The 12,665-nt window shown below is 42.8% G+C and overlaps 1 protein-coding gene across 1 annotated transcript; it reads left to right on the top strand.

Annotated features, from left to right (window-relative positions):
• Positions 1-1,815: 1,815 nt before the first annotated feature.
• On the top strand, positions 1,816-3,458 carry LOC104019094 (uncharacterized). The gene is made up of 2 exons (XM_087748362.1): positions 1,816-2,070; positions 2,730-3,458. Exons 1-2 carry the CDS (start codon positions 1,960-1,962, stop codon positions 3,366-3,368), a joined length of 750 nt encoding a protein of 249 aa, XP_087604488.1. The 5' UTR covers positions 1,816-1,959; the 3' UTR covers positions 3,369-3,458.
• The last annotated feature ends 9,207 nt before the right edge of the window (positions 3,459-12,665 follow it).

The raw sequence follows: 12,665 nt of genomic DNA, 5'->3' as shown, positions 1-12,665 counted from the left end.
CAGAGGATGCTTTCTGATTTGGTCCACGTGTGTGAGCTCTCTCAGTGTGGGTTACAGGTTACCATGTTAAGCAGCAACATGCCCGTGTCCACTTAGAGTGCTGTAATCCCCACATCTGGTTAGAGAGCAGAACCTTTATCTTCTCTCCCTCCTTTTTTAAACCTCTGGCTCTGTTTTCTTTTGTTATGAGTACCGAACACCGAGATTTTTTTCATGTGAATCAATAAAATTGTTTTGTTTAGACAAAAGGAATACATTTCATTTTGGGTCAGTTCACTGTTCTGAAAATTACTTCTAATTTTTCAGTTAAGTCACCAAACCAAAATGAAGTATTCACACAGTTCTTATAACTACCTTACTGACGTGCTAGAAGGCTTACTTAAATAGTATTTGTGAAGCAACTTGAGAACTACAGAAATGCTGACTACGATGCATTCATGGCCACTTCTTTTTCTACATCCCACTTCATTGACAGGGGTATGTCTGCCTTGTCACTTCCCTGGCACTAAACTATGCACCGAAGAACACTAAGGCAACTGTCTCCTTGGGCTTCCTTGAATCCAGCTCTGGTTATTAAGGCTGATGTAATGCAAAAAAAGTGGAACACAAAACCAATAACAATTCCTATTATAAATCAGCTTAAATGTCACAAATTCAGCATCCATTTGTACCTTTGCCTGTTCTTCACAAAAGCCTGAGCCCCAGATCTTTGAATATGAAAACTTTGTCTACAAAGGTTCAGTTTTTAACCTGAACTAACAAACTTGCAAACCTTCCCACTTTCAGTAAAGCTGAAGGTCCCTGGGCATTGGCCAGTGTTTCAGTAAGGTTTCAGCAAGGTTCACAGGTGGAAATAAACTTCCTACAAAAATGTGCCAAATAAAATCAATGAGTTTAAAAACACTAATCCAGAGGTGGGGACCGCATTTGTACTGAGCCAGGTGTTGAAGAATTCTGTATTTGTAACATGGTGTCCAGCAGAGGACACTCGGATGGTTCCTGGCTGAATTTTTCTCAGCATTGTGCCACTTCTTGTCCACAGAGGTATGTGGTGGTCTAATGTGTGAACCTTCCTAACGGTTTGGTTGCACAATTATCTGTATTTATATGAACATTTTAGCAGCGTAATATATTGCTTAAAAGTCTTGTCCTGTACAGTGTAAGAATTATCTAGAAGTATTTTGTTTTAAAGCCTGGATGAACCTCCCTGTCCCTCCCTGTGGACCAGGTACTACCTGCAACCCAACACAGCACTGTCCTACCACTACATCTAAAATTTCATTGCAGTTTTATTTACTTTTTGGCTCTTGAAACATAAAATCTGTAAAGGAAAAGCAACCACTTGCTGCTGCTGCTTCATGTCGCTAGGAAACAGACGCTGCTTTGTGATGTCACGGCAGCGCAGCATGGGCGTCACGGTGATGTTTGAGAATTTTCGTTGGGGTTCTCAGTCAGCCGGTCACTTCCTTTCAGCTGGCTGTCTGGCAGGACAGTCTAGCGGCGAAGGTAGATGGCTTCAACTGAACAATTTACTCAAACTGAGAAAAGAGAGTTTAAAATGGAGCTTTCCTCACAGGAAACTTCATGTGCTTCTGCTCAGGCCAAGGGAGTCGATTTGCCAGGCTCGACTCCTCTCCGTCCAGCATGTGGCAAAAGAGCAGCTAATGACGCTGCTTTTGGACCTCCAAGAGAAGAAAGGGCTTTACAAACTTCGGCTAAGCGACCCCAGTCAAAAAGAGAGCATCTAAGCTCATCTGAGGAGAGCTCTAGCGATACCTGGACACGTCTCAGAAGCTACCTGGACACTTTCTGAAGAAGCTCTGGGACATTGTTGAAAGCCATCAGTTCGAGTCCATTTGGTGGGGGGACAACGGAAAGTGTGTCGTGATTCATGAAGAACTGTTCAAAGACGAAGTGCTAGCAAGGAGAGGATATCTGAGGATTTTTGAAAGTGAGACCATGAGAAGCTTCACTCATCGCCTCCATTTGTATGGGTTTGCCAGAAAGCTGTGCGATTTTCCAAAATCGGGCTCGCACGATGACCTGCTAGCGGAAGAAACAGCTGGGGAGGTATGTTGCAACCTTGACATGCAAACTAACTCTCAGAATATTCTAGTGGGACAGATTTCTGTTCCAATGAAATAAGCCTTTACTACCTAGGAGATGAGGATGGTAGTAAATGTTCTGTCATTTGTTTCTTGGGTCATGTTCCGGAGGTCTGGAGGCAGTATTTCCCAGTAGAAATGCTGATAAAATATTACGTTGGTTGTTTCCAGTTACTTTGAGCACATAAAATGAGAAGAGATTCTCATCGTATCGGGATTTTCTTTTGGTATTTGCTGTGTGTCTTGCTGTACCAGATGTGCAGTTGTCCTGTGGCATTTGCTGAAGGCTGAGAAGGTAGTGTCAGCAGCCTATAGTTACCTACCTGGTCATTCCACACTGAAGTTGCTGAAAAGGACTGGTGTTTGGGTTTCTAAGTCAGTTTTTATGCTTTTGAAAATCCTACGCTTCTCTGCTGCCAAGTGGCAAAAGCACAAGGCTGGTTACTACTTAACAGGACTGGATCGCACCATTTTATTCAGCCTGAACTTCAGGTTTAGAACGCCCCTGACGGTCCTTTTTAACATCCCTGTTTCTCTTTTGCAGTTGAAATTCTTAGTTCTCATATCTCTGCCCTTTCCCGTCTCAAGGTGATGGCAACTAACTCTTTTCCTTTGCATTTTTAGTTTCACTTCTACTACAACCCAAATTTTAGAAGACATTGTCTGCACCTGCTAGTGAAGTGTAAGCGAAGCTCTAGTCCAAAAAATCAAACACCAGCAGGTTTTTCACCGGACACGGATCTGCATGCACGCCGCCGGAAAAGAAAACCAGATGCTGAGCTTGCGTGGGAACCCGCTGCCGAGGAGGAGGAGAGCGCTCCCTTCACAGCAGCTCCAAGGGAGAACACGCACGCCTCTGCACCCAGCAAGACCGCACCTGCCAAGCGACCCGCCAAGGCAGCTGCCCCACTCAGGCCTGCCTCTCCGTCTGCGTGCACCGCTGCTCTGACAGCAGGAGGCAGGGAGCAGCTCAATCCTCTGCCCCCCTCCCTTTTGCTGCAGCACAGCAGCCCCGGCCCGGCTGCCAGCCAGGGCGCTGCCTGCGCTGCTGCTTCACCAGGTCGCGCCGTGCCCAACAGCCACTTTCCACTGGGGCTCCCACCGCCCCCCTCCCTAGCTGTGCTGGCAGCAGCCGCTGCTCTCTCTATGCCAAGGCCACCTTGGGGCCACGCTCCCCCCTACCGCCACTGCCCGGGTGGCACCTGGGCTCCAAACAAGGGAGCTGCAGGCAACGGCCTTGGACCCCAGCCCGGGCCACGCTAGGTACCCTCCACAGCTCTTCTAGAAGTTGCATAGTCCGAGGGAATAGAGTGTTCCTAAGTGTTCCAATAAACTGTCTGAATACAAAGCCTCTGCCAGTTGTCCTGTCCTGTTTTTACAGTGGAATTCCACTTGGGCCCTCACACGAGAGCACAGCAACAGGCCAAAATCAAGGGATACTGATTCCTTTTCATTGAAGAGTAGGTGTGGGCTTGCTGACCAGCAAATAGAAATGGAAAAGGATTTAGAATTTACTGTGTCATATCAAGCATCTGGAAAAAGTCACTCCAGTTCTAGGGTCCTTTGCTGACAAGCAATCCTTGAAATAAAATGCTGAGCACTGAAACCATTTCCTTCATTTTCCTAATGAATTCAAGAGTGAAACTGTTGAGGTCAGTAATGGGATTAGGTTCCAACTGATCTGAGAGAGGAATCAAACTATTAGGTTTTGTTCTTTTGACATATTGGCAAAAGATACCCTTTTAGAAGTAGGAAGTGACATAGCTTCACCTAGAATTAAGTAGCACTATAGCATTATTCCTCTGTTTCATGTGGGAAACAGGTTCAAGATGATTGTGTGAGTTGTATACGCTGCAATTGCTCATCAATTCTGCTTCACAGTGGTGATCTGTAATGCCAAATTTGAAGACATTACTTCCCCAAAATATCTTTTTGCATCTGTTGGCTTTAAAATGGCTTGGCTTTACCCCTGAATCTAGATTTTTCTTAGAAACACCTAATTAATGTCAGTTGAGGACCAAAATTTACACAGTCCTCTCTCAGACAAAAATCTTGCTGGCATCCAGGAGACTGTCATTGGCATTGGGTCTGCAGCACTGCTCCCTTGTGCGATAAAGAGCCATGCTTTTCATTCATAGTAAAATGTAATAAAATAAAAAGTCTCTAAACAAATCCAGAAGTGTTTTGAAGATCAGAGGAGAAAGGGATTAAATTTTGCGCCATGAACAGTGTGTCAGTATCCAGCTGCGCACTTTGCAGGTTTAGGTACACAGGAGACTACTGCAGACAACTTCAATCTGAACCTTTGGTATGAAATAACATGACGGGCTGATGGGTTAGGCTCAGAGAGTTAGAGTAAATGGGGTTGCATCAGGCTGGTAGCCAGTCACCAGTTGGGTTCCCCAGGGCTCAGTTTTAGGACTAGTGCTCTTTAATGTTTTTATAAATGATCTGGATGCAGGAGTCGAATGTACATTAAGTAAGTTTGCCAATGATACTAAACTAGGCGGAGCTGTGGACTCCCTCGAGGGCAGAGAGGCCTTAGAGAGAGATCTGTATAGACTAGAGAGCTGGGCAATCACCAACCATATGACATTTAACAAGAGCAAGTGCCGGATTCTGCACCGGGAACTGGGTAGTCCTGGTTATGCATACAAACTGGGGGATGAGAGGCTGGAGAGCAGCCCCGCAGAAAAAGATCTGGGGGTCTGGGTTGATGGCAAGTTGAATATGAGTCAACAGTGTGCCCTGGCAGTCAAAAGGGCCAACTGTGTCCTGGGGTGCACCAAGCACAGCATAGCTAGCTGGTCAAGAGAGGTGATTGTCCCACTCTACACTATACTGTGTGCAGTTTTGGGCACCTCAATATAAGAAGGACATCAAACCATTAGAGTGTGTCCAGAGGAGGGTGACAAAAATGGTGAAAGGCCTCAAGGGGAAGACTTCCAAGGAGTGGATGAGGTCACTTGGCTTGTTCAGCTTGGAGAAGAGAAGGTTGAGGGGTGCCCTCATTGCAGTCTACAACTTCCTCAAGGGGGGCAGCAAAGGGGGAGCTGCTGATCTCTTTTCTCTGGTGACCAGCAATAAGACACAAGGAAATGGAATGAAGCTGTGTCAGGGGAAGTTCAGGCTGGACATTAGGAAAAGGTTCTTCACTGAGAGGATGGTTGGTCACTGGAACAGCCTCCCCGGGGAAGTGGTCACAGCACCAAGCCTGCCAGAGTTCGAGGAGCATTGGCACGATGCTCTTAGTCATATGGTTTAGTTTTAGCTAGTCCTGCAAGGAGCAGGGAGTTAGACTCGATGATCCTTATGGAACCCTTCCAACTCAAGATATTCTGTGATTTTATGAGATGACCTCCTTGAATCCAGAAGTGTGAAATGTATCTCAATTTTAATCTCTTTAAAGACCAGAGGGTAAGTGCAGAATTGTGCATTAAGTCCACAGTGATGCAGACTCCAGCCACAGGGTGGTAGTGCCTGTCCCATAGCCATGGGGGCACTAAAAGACATTAATGGCCCTGCCCAGCCTTACCTGTGGCTCCCACCCACACCCTGCCCCGGGCCCAGGAGCCCACTTTAAGCTTGGCTCTGGCCTTCAGTCCCAGCTGGAGCTCTGCTGGAAGAGGGCTGGTCTCCAGCACAGCTAGGTCTGGCTCCCCCAGCTTCAGACCTGCTCTGACCTGCAGGCTGACTTTGCAGTATGACCTCAGACCTGCTTGACCGTCAGGGACTTGTCTGATGATTTGGACTCTGGACTGACCCTGGCCATGCTCTCTGGGTCAGCCTCTCTCAGGTACTGTGGGGTGGGTACTGGTGAGGCCCCTGCTCTGCCAGCCCTGTTATCCCCCAGCTCCCCATTCTGCATGGAGCTGCCAGCTCTTGCTTTGCCCTGACAACTTCTTAGAAGGTATTTGTACTTTTGCATGGCTTGGTTTTCCTTCATGTCAGTAAAAGACTGATCTTTAGCCTTTTTCCCCATGTTAATTTATGGATGGCCAAGTTTACTACCTCCACTTTGGAGGGATAGAAATTGTACCTTCTGTACCAGTTTTGGTACAAAATCCCAACTCAAAGGGCAAGTTGGGGATGCAGCTGAAGCACTAGTTTGGAGATAAAAAGGACATCCAAAGTCATCTGCTTCTTATCTCCCTCTTTGAGGTGGTGAACTAAATGTAAGAAAAGAAAATACATAAGTTTATCTGTGACTGGTAAAGCTGCCCTTTCCTGTCCTGCAGCGAGTTGGCTATAGCCATCCAGGCTTATGACAGCTCTCGCCTGGATTATTTCTCTTTATTTGTGCCAGAGTAAGAAGCTCAGTCATATCAGCTTTGATGGGGATGAGAGATGGCAGACAGTTAGGAGGTAGGACAAGCCAAGGGGAGCCTATTATGTCAGCACTGTGCAGTTTCCTCCGATTACTTACACTCAGGTCTACAACAGGGTTTTGATGCTGTTCTTACCAGGGTAAATGTGTGGGGCATTTAAAAGTCATCTCCTTACAGAAAACCCCGGGAAAAGGTGTGAGCATGCTGCAGCCCTGAGAGCTGTCCTGAGTCTAGCAAAAATGCAGCCTTCCCAAGTTCCGAGACAGCTCCTCTCCTAAACAAGGAGAGCCTAATATATAAGGCTGTGTTGATTTGGGAAAGCCTGGTTGTTCTTTTTCCTCTGAAAACAAATTAGTTTTGCCACTTATTTTTTCCAGTTACTTAAACTCTTCCTTGTATTTTTGGAGGTTTTTATCAAGTTACTAGGAAACAAATTTTCCTGTGCCTTCAGCAGTCAAAACACACACAAAAAAATTTTATTGCTAAAGACAAGGGAAAAATTGCTCTGTCTTGTTTGTCAGCCTCTTACCCCAGATACTGGGGTTTTTTTTCATAAAACTCTCCACACTATTGAAAGATATTTTCTCTTCCAAGTTTTGATGATAAAATGTTCATGCACTTTGTTCAATGGCAAATTTCACAGTATCTCCTACCATCTGCTTCACTGCAAAAGATTTTCTCCCTATGAAGACTAAATATATAAACACAGAAATGCAGATTTCATATCAGCAAGTTATTCTGCAGAGATTAGGAACCATTTGCATGAGCAGGGACAGTTAGCTTGATTGTATCTTAATATTGAACAGTCCCTAAATTGCTGGTTAAATAAAGCCAGACAAGATACAGATAGATTGGGTTTTATTTATATAATGTATATAATTAAGATAATACAGAATCTGAAGGAGCTGTAAGAACGCAAATCTATGTAAATAAAGAAATCAGATCTATGCAAATAATTGACTTAGGGCATGATAAAAGGAGTTTCTGGTTAAATTAAATGAACCGTTTGACCTGACAGATCTTGTTTTGGAGGGTTTTAACACTTCCTTAAACTTTCATGTATGAAACAACTTTTTTAAACAAAATACAAAACCCAAAACTTTATCGATCTGCCAATATTTTCATCCAAAACTCTTTCAAGTTAATTTGAATTCTAATTTTCCTTTTCTTCCTCCTTAAATACCATTTATTTGCTCTGGCACCTAACTTATTTACTGGAAAATAACTTGCTGCAGGAATGAGAGGTGGAATATTGTGAGCTCAGTGCCTCTCACTCTAACCAAAAAGACCGAGGACTTGCACTGTAATATGCACGTGAACCGGGAGTCAGTGCAGAAAGAGCAGGGCAGGGAAGATGTGATTCAGTCCCAAACAGAAGTCTAGCTGACATGGACACACAGTATTTGGAGGATGGCAAGTGTTGTCTTACCTGACCCTCAGTGACAGTTGCAGAACAGCCTTGTGATATCTTCCAGAGTCTAAAACCTGACCAAGTGCAGTTGATGTATGCTGAGCAAAAGAGAATGGTTTCAAAAGTGACACATCGTGCTACACACCTCACCTGGGTCTCAAGAACCTTCTGTTTGCTCAATGCCCAAGAGCAAGCATGAGACTTATTTAGTCAGTTACATGAAAACTTGGACTTTAGGCCTCAGTCTAGCAACACTTCTACAATTGTTGAACTCTATTCCTGTGGCTAATTATCTTGATTGTTTTGGGATTGCTCACGGTTGTAAAGTCAAGGATGTGTTTGCAGAACTGAAGCTCAACAATGCACAAGCTGCATTGGCAGGAAAGGAAGAAATGAAGCCTGATCTTTTTACCTATGAAACTACTCAGAAATCATGTATGCTTGATGGAATATGTGGTACTTAAAATGCAAGTGCTGTATTGAACTCTGTTTCTCTGGAGGAAAATAACTTCTCAGTCAGAGAGACTTGCCATGTGAATAGCTGCTACTTACAGAATCTCTCCTCCTTTTCTACTTTGTCCTTTTGCCGAAGTGGTGACTTACAACAGAGGTAGACAACTCAAATTTCTTGATCTGAGAGTGTTCCAGCTTTGATATATCCACATATACCGGGGATATGAGACAGTCGTCATGAGGAAAGTTAATAAAATTTATTAGTCCATCTTTTAGGAAGCCCTAAGGAACGGTTAGTATGCGAAAGCCTGTCTGCTATTTCTGATTTAACAGTTGATTACCTGCATTTGGAAACTTTCAAAGGTTTGCTGTCATAATAGGCTACATCTAGTTGTTGGTTTTCCATACCCTTAAAAGCAGAACTCATGGTGCAATTATTTGGCTTGAGTTGGTCCGGTAATAAGTAGAAGTGGTAATAACCACTAACCAATACAGCCCACCCCCAGCATTGCACCTCTGCTGTTCTGATGTCTGACTTTGCACTGTGCTACTTGATCTCTCACCAAGGTTGTGGAGCACAATGCCTTGCCCTTAGTGGAAACTCAAACTGGGAAACTGAGCTAACCTTGTCACTGAAACTTTTTGTAGTAGTGCTGCAGTCCTTTAGAAACCTGGAGAATCATGCTAACAAAATCCAGTCTGACTAGTAAATGTTTGGGATGGGACTAGATTTTCATTCTACACAAAGTCTTTTCCTGGTGCTCCAGAAACAGGCTGGTCGCACAGGGAGCCAGAAGCAAGAAACATCCTTCCTCTACCTCCACCATGATAGCTAGATGGCTTATGGGGTAGAGGTCTGCACCTATCATTGCTGAAGGAACAGCAAGAGACTTACTGAATGCAGTATATATCTTAGTATGATTAACACTCTGTTCCTAACAAGCATGTAGAAAGGAATAAAACACTGAACAGCTCATCCTATCTGCCACAGCCCCCCCAGACCAAACGTTTCCACAGGTGAAGGAGTAGTTGCTTATGAGCACGTAGAGCAGCTGAAACAAGTTGTGTGGTTTCTGTTAATGAAAGCTATCTCTGAAGAGAAGCAATGGTTGAAACACTATATACTAAAGAAGTGCAAAATATTTCTCATTCTATACAGGTAGTCCACAAAAAACATGATAGTATTTTTCAGTGAAAGAAGAGATAGTGGATTAAGAAAAAGAATAGAAGATGAGGAATGAAAGAAGTAAATAATAAAATTACAATATTGACCTTTTGTAGACAAAGATAAGCATCTAAAGGTTTTCAGTGATACGTATTTTCTATGGGCTGTTTTAAAAATGCTAAATGCAGAGTCTTTTGTGTTTATTCCAATGTTTGGGAGAAGCACAAGGTATTGTTTTACAATGAATCATGATCAGAAAATAACTGAATCTGAGAGGCTTGTAAACATTGCTGTTTGAGATATAAAGAAACACTGATACATTTTCCCCAGACTATATCAGCTTTATTGCAGAAGTGATGAACTTGCAACGGAGCAAAGGGAGATATTTCATTCCTAGAAAATAAAGCATCTTTAATTTATAGCAGTGTTTCTCAAAAAAGGTCACAGATTTTTCCCAGGGTAAAATCCACGTGCTTCCATGGCAATTCTTCAGCGCTTCTGTGGGTCTTGTATGTGACTGTTTACAATTATGTTCACACTTCTGCTTTTTTGAGAGGCCAGTAATCATCAACCTAGACTTATTAATACTCGCTTGCATTCATTCTGTTTTCAGGGTATCTTTTTCCTACTTCCACAACCACCCTGTCTGAATTCTGCTATGCAACAATGCTTTTTACTTTGGCAGGAGGATCACTGAGGCCCAAAATGAAAAATCAGAGCGTTGGGTGATATGGATTCCCTTATCTGTCATTCCTGTTCTAACAATCTTGTTTCCTGTGCTATTTAATTGCTTCTCTGTGGTGTTCTGCACCAATCAAACTTCCTATAGAACTAATTTCAAAGTACATGACGCTGATCCCTGAATTGAGCTCCTATTACACCAATGAATCATGCACTACATTGATTTATACAAGCTGACTTAGCTCTGTTTGGGATTGGGGGAGGGAAAAGCAAACAAGCAATGTATCTCATCCTAGCTAGGAGCCTGAATCTAGATTGCTCCATGTATGAAGGCTAATTCCATATAGTGATTTTTCTGAATGTGCCCATTACTAGTTCTTTCACATAACAGAAAAGGAGAGGAAAGATCATATGGTGATGATCATTAGCTCTTCTCAAAGTAAAATGTCTGTATGAAAGGCGTTTGTGGAGGTGTTGCCATCTGTAGCTAAAAAATGCAGGTAGCTAGGGTTCCAGGTAATGTGAAGTTCAGGCATGGCAAAATGCTGTAGTAGACTGAGAAACTGGATTTCAAGCTAGAAACTAATAGTTTCTGTTGTAATGCTTCCTAATGCACAAAGTTATAGTCCAAAGCAGCATGCATTTGAAACCATAAAGGAAATGTCACACTAGAAGCAGTGTCCAACAGAATTATTTGGAGAAAACAAGGACTAGGATCTGGGGTAAAATGAGATATATAGTGTAATGCCTTCAAGGGGACCCAGGCTCAACTGAAGATAGATCATGGAAAAAGATAATTGATTCTTAAAAGCCATGAGTTTGTCTTACAGGAAAGATGCATTTTGTTGCTTTTGCAAGCTGTTTGCCATTCCAGCGGTGTTTGTCTTAATAATACCTTTTTAATAAATCTGATGTTGCATAGTAAAAGTAAAACCCATTGTCAAAAAAAAAAAAAAAAGAAAAAAAAAGGCAGATCTTGCTGGACATTTAACTCCTGAAGCATTTAAAAAAACAAGGAAATTATTTTCTCCCATTAAAGTACATTGCAGAGAGTTACAACAGGCACTCAAAATCCAGAAAGTTTAAAGCCTAAGAAGAACATATGAGTTTGAGAGGTTACAGATAATACCTCCCTAAACAAAACCCGCTTTTCAGCCTAAATGCTGAAACTTTGTTTGACTGCTCAATGTGCCTCTGATTTGCAGGGAGAAGAGCAAACCTGATTTGTATTGTGCTGGCTACCTGAGCTTCTGTTTACACATCAGACCTGCACATAGCAGAAATAATTGGAAGGTTCTTAGTGGGGTTGTATTCGCTTTGTTGCTACTTCTCAGTTCACAGGTAAAGCACTACAGACACTAAGACTTGCGCTTTGATACCCCAGGCTACATCCACATGTACATCAACCACTTCAAGTCCTTGCCCTAACCAAGGCTCTTCTGTACGAGTCTTGTTTAGTCTTGTTCTTATCTTCCAGGTTGCTCGATCAAGGCCTGTTATGATAGTCTATCTTTTTCCCATAGCTTCTCTTAGCTTCCTACCAGCTTTCAAAAGTGGTCATCAAAATGTCACCTGATTGTCAGCCTTTAAAAGCCTCAACTGGGCCGAGGTGGGCAGCCATAGCTGCAGGTTGGGTCATCCTTTCTCTGACAGAAAGGTCTCTCCAAACTCCAGGTGGGCTACTGCATGATTATTTTATTTCCACCCTGTGATCAGTGTTGGTTTTCATCGTACTCTTATTTACTGGGTACATTATCTCTGCTGAGAAAGATGACTCCTTATTTTTAGTGTGAATGTCTGTTTTCATTAAAAATGAAGTGAAAGTGTACTAACATGTATAAAATTTCTCAGTACTATTTTAGTGGTTATGCAAGTAACAAGACTTTTCAGTATGTGCTGATAGCTACACATCATACACTGGAAATGATAAAAGCACAGAGCTAACACAGTGCACGGACTAGCTTGCTCTGTAGTGACGAACCTATAACCTAGGACAGGGAAAAGACAGTTTGAAAGGTTAGGCACTGGTTGCACAACACGGGTTAAATTCTGCTTGTTGCCTCAGAGTTGCTCTTTCACATTCCCCACCTACAGATGCTCTTTAGCTTACCTATGTTGAGAATTTAGATTCAAAACTTGATGGTATCAGGTAGATTCAGATTAATTTAGCTTTTTCTTGACAAACAGTAAATATATTGAAATTGAGCAACCTGATCTCAGGTTTGCCTGGTCTCAGTTTGCCCTGAGCAGCATGGCCTGACCTTACAACTGACCCTGCTTTGAGCAAGAGGTTGGACTAGATGAGTTCCAGAGATCCCTTCCAACCTGAAATACCTTGTGATCCTGTGATACTGGGTTTTGAGGGATCGAAATTATTTATGAATTCCAATTAAACTTGGTAAATAATTCTGCCTGGAAAATAGACAAAAGCATTTTCCAGTTTATGTTAGTATCACATTTTCAAAATTATTTATTTGAACAACTTAAGTTGCTTCACTCTTGCATTTTCTAAATGAAAGTGT

Source organism: Nipponia nippon, unplaced genomic scaffold (assembly GCF_047370975.1).
Source record: "Nipponia nippon isolate SJK-2023a ecotype South Korea unplaced genomic scaffold, ASM4737097v1 scaffold_12, whole genome shotgun sequence".
Lineage (NCBI taxonomy): Eukaryota > Metazoa > Chordata > Aves > Pelecaniformes > Threskiornithidae > Nipponia > Nipponia nippon.
Note: the sequence above shows the minus strand (reverse complement) of the source record. Positions and strands in the feature narration are given on the sequence as shown.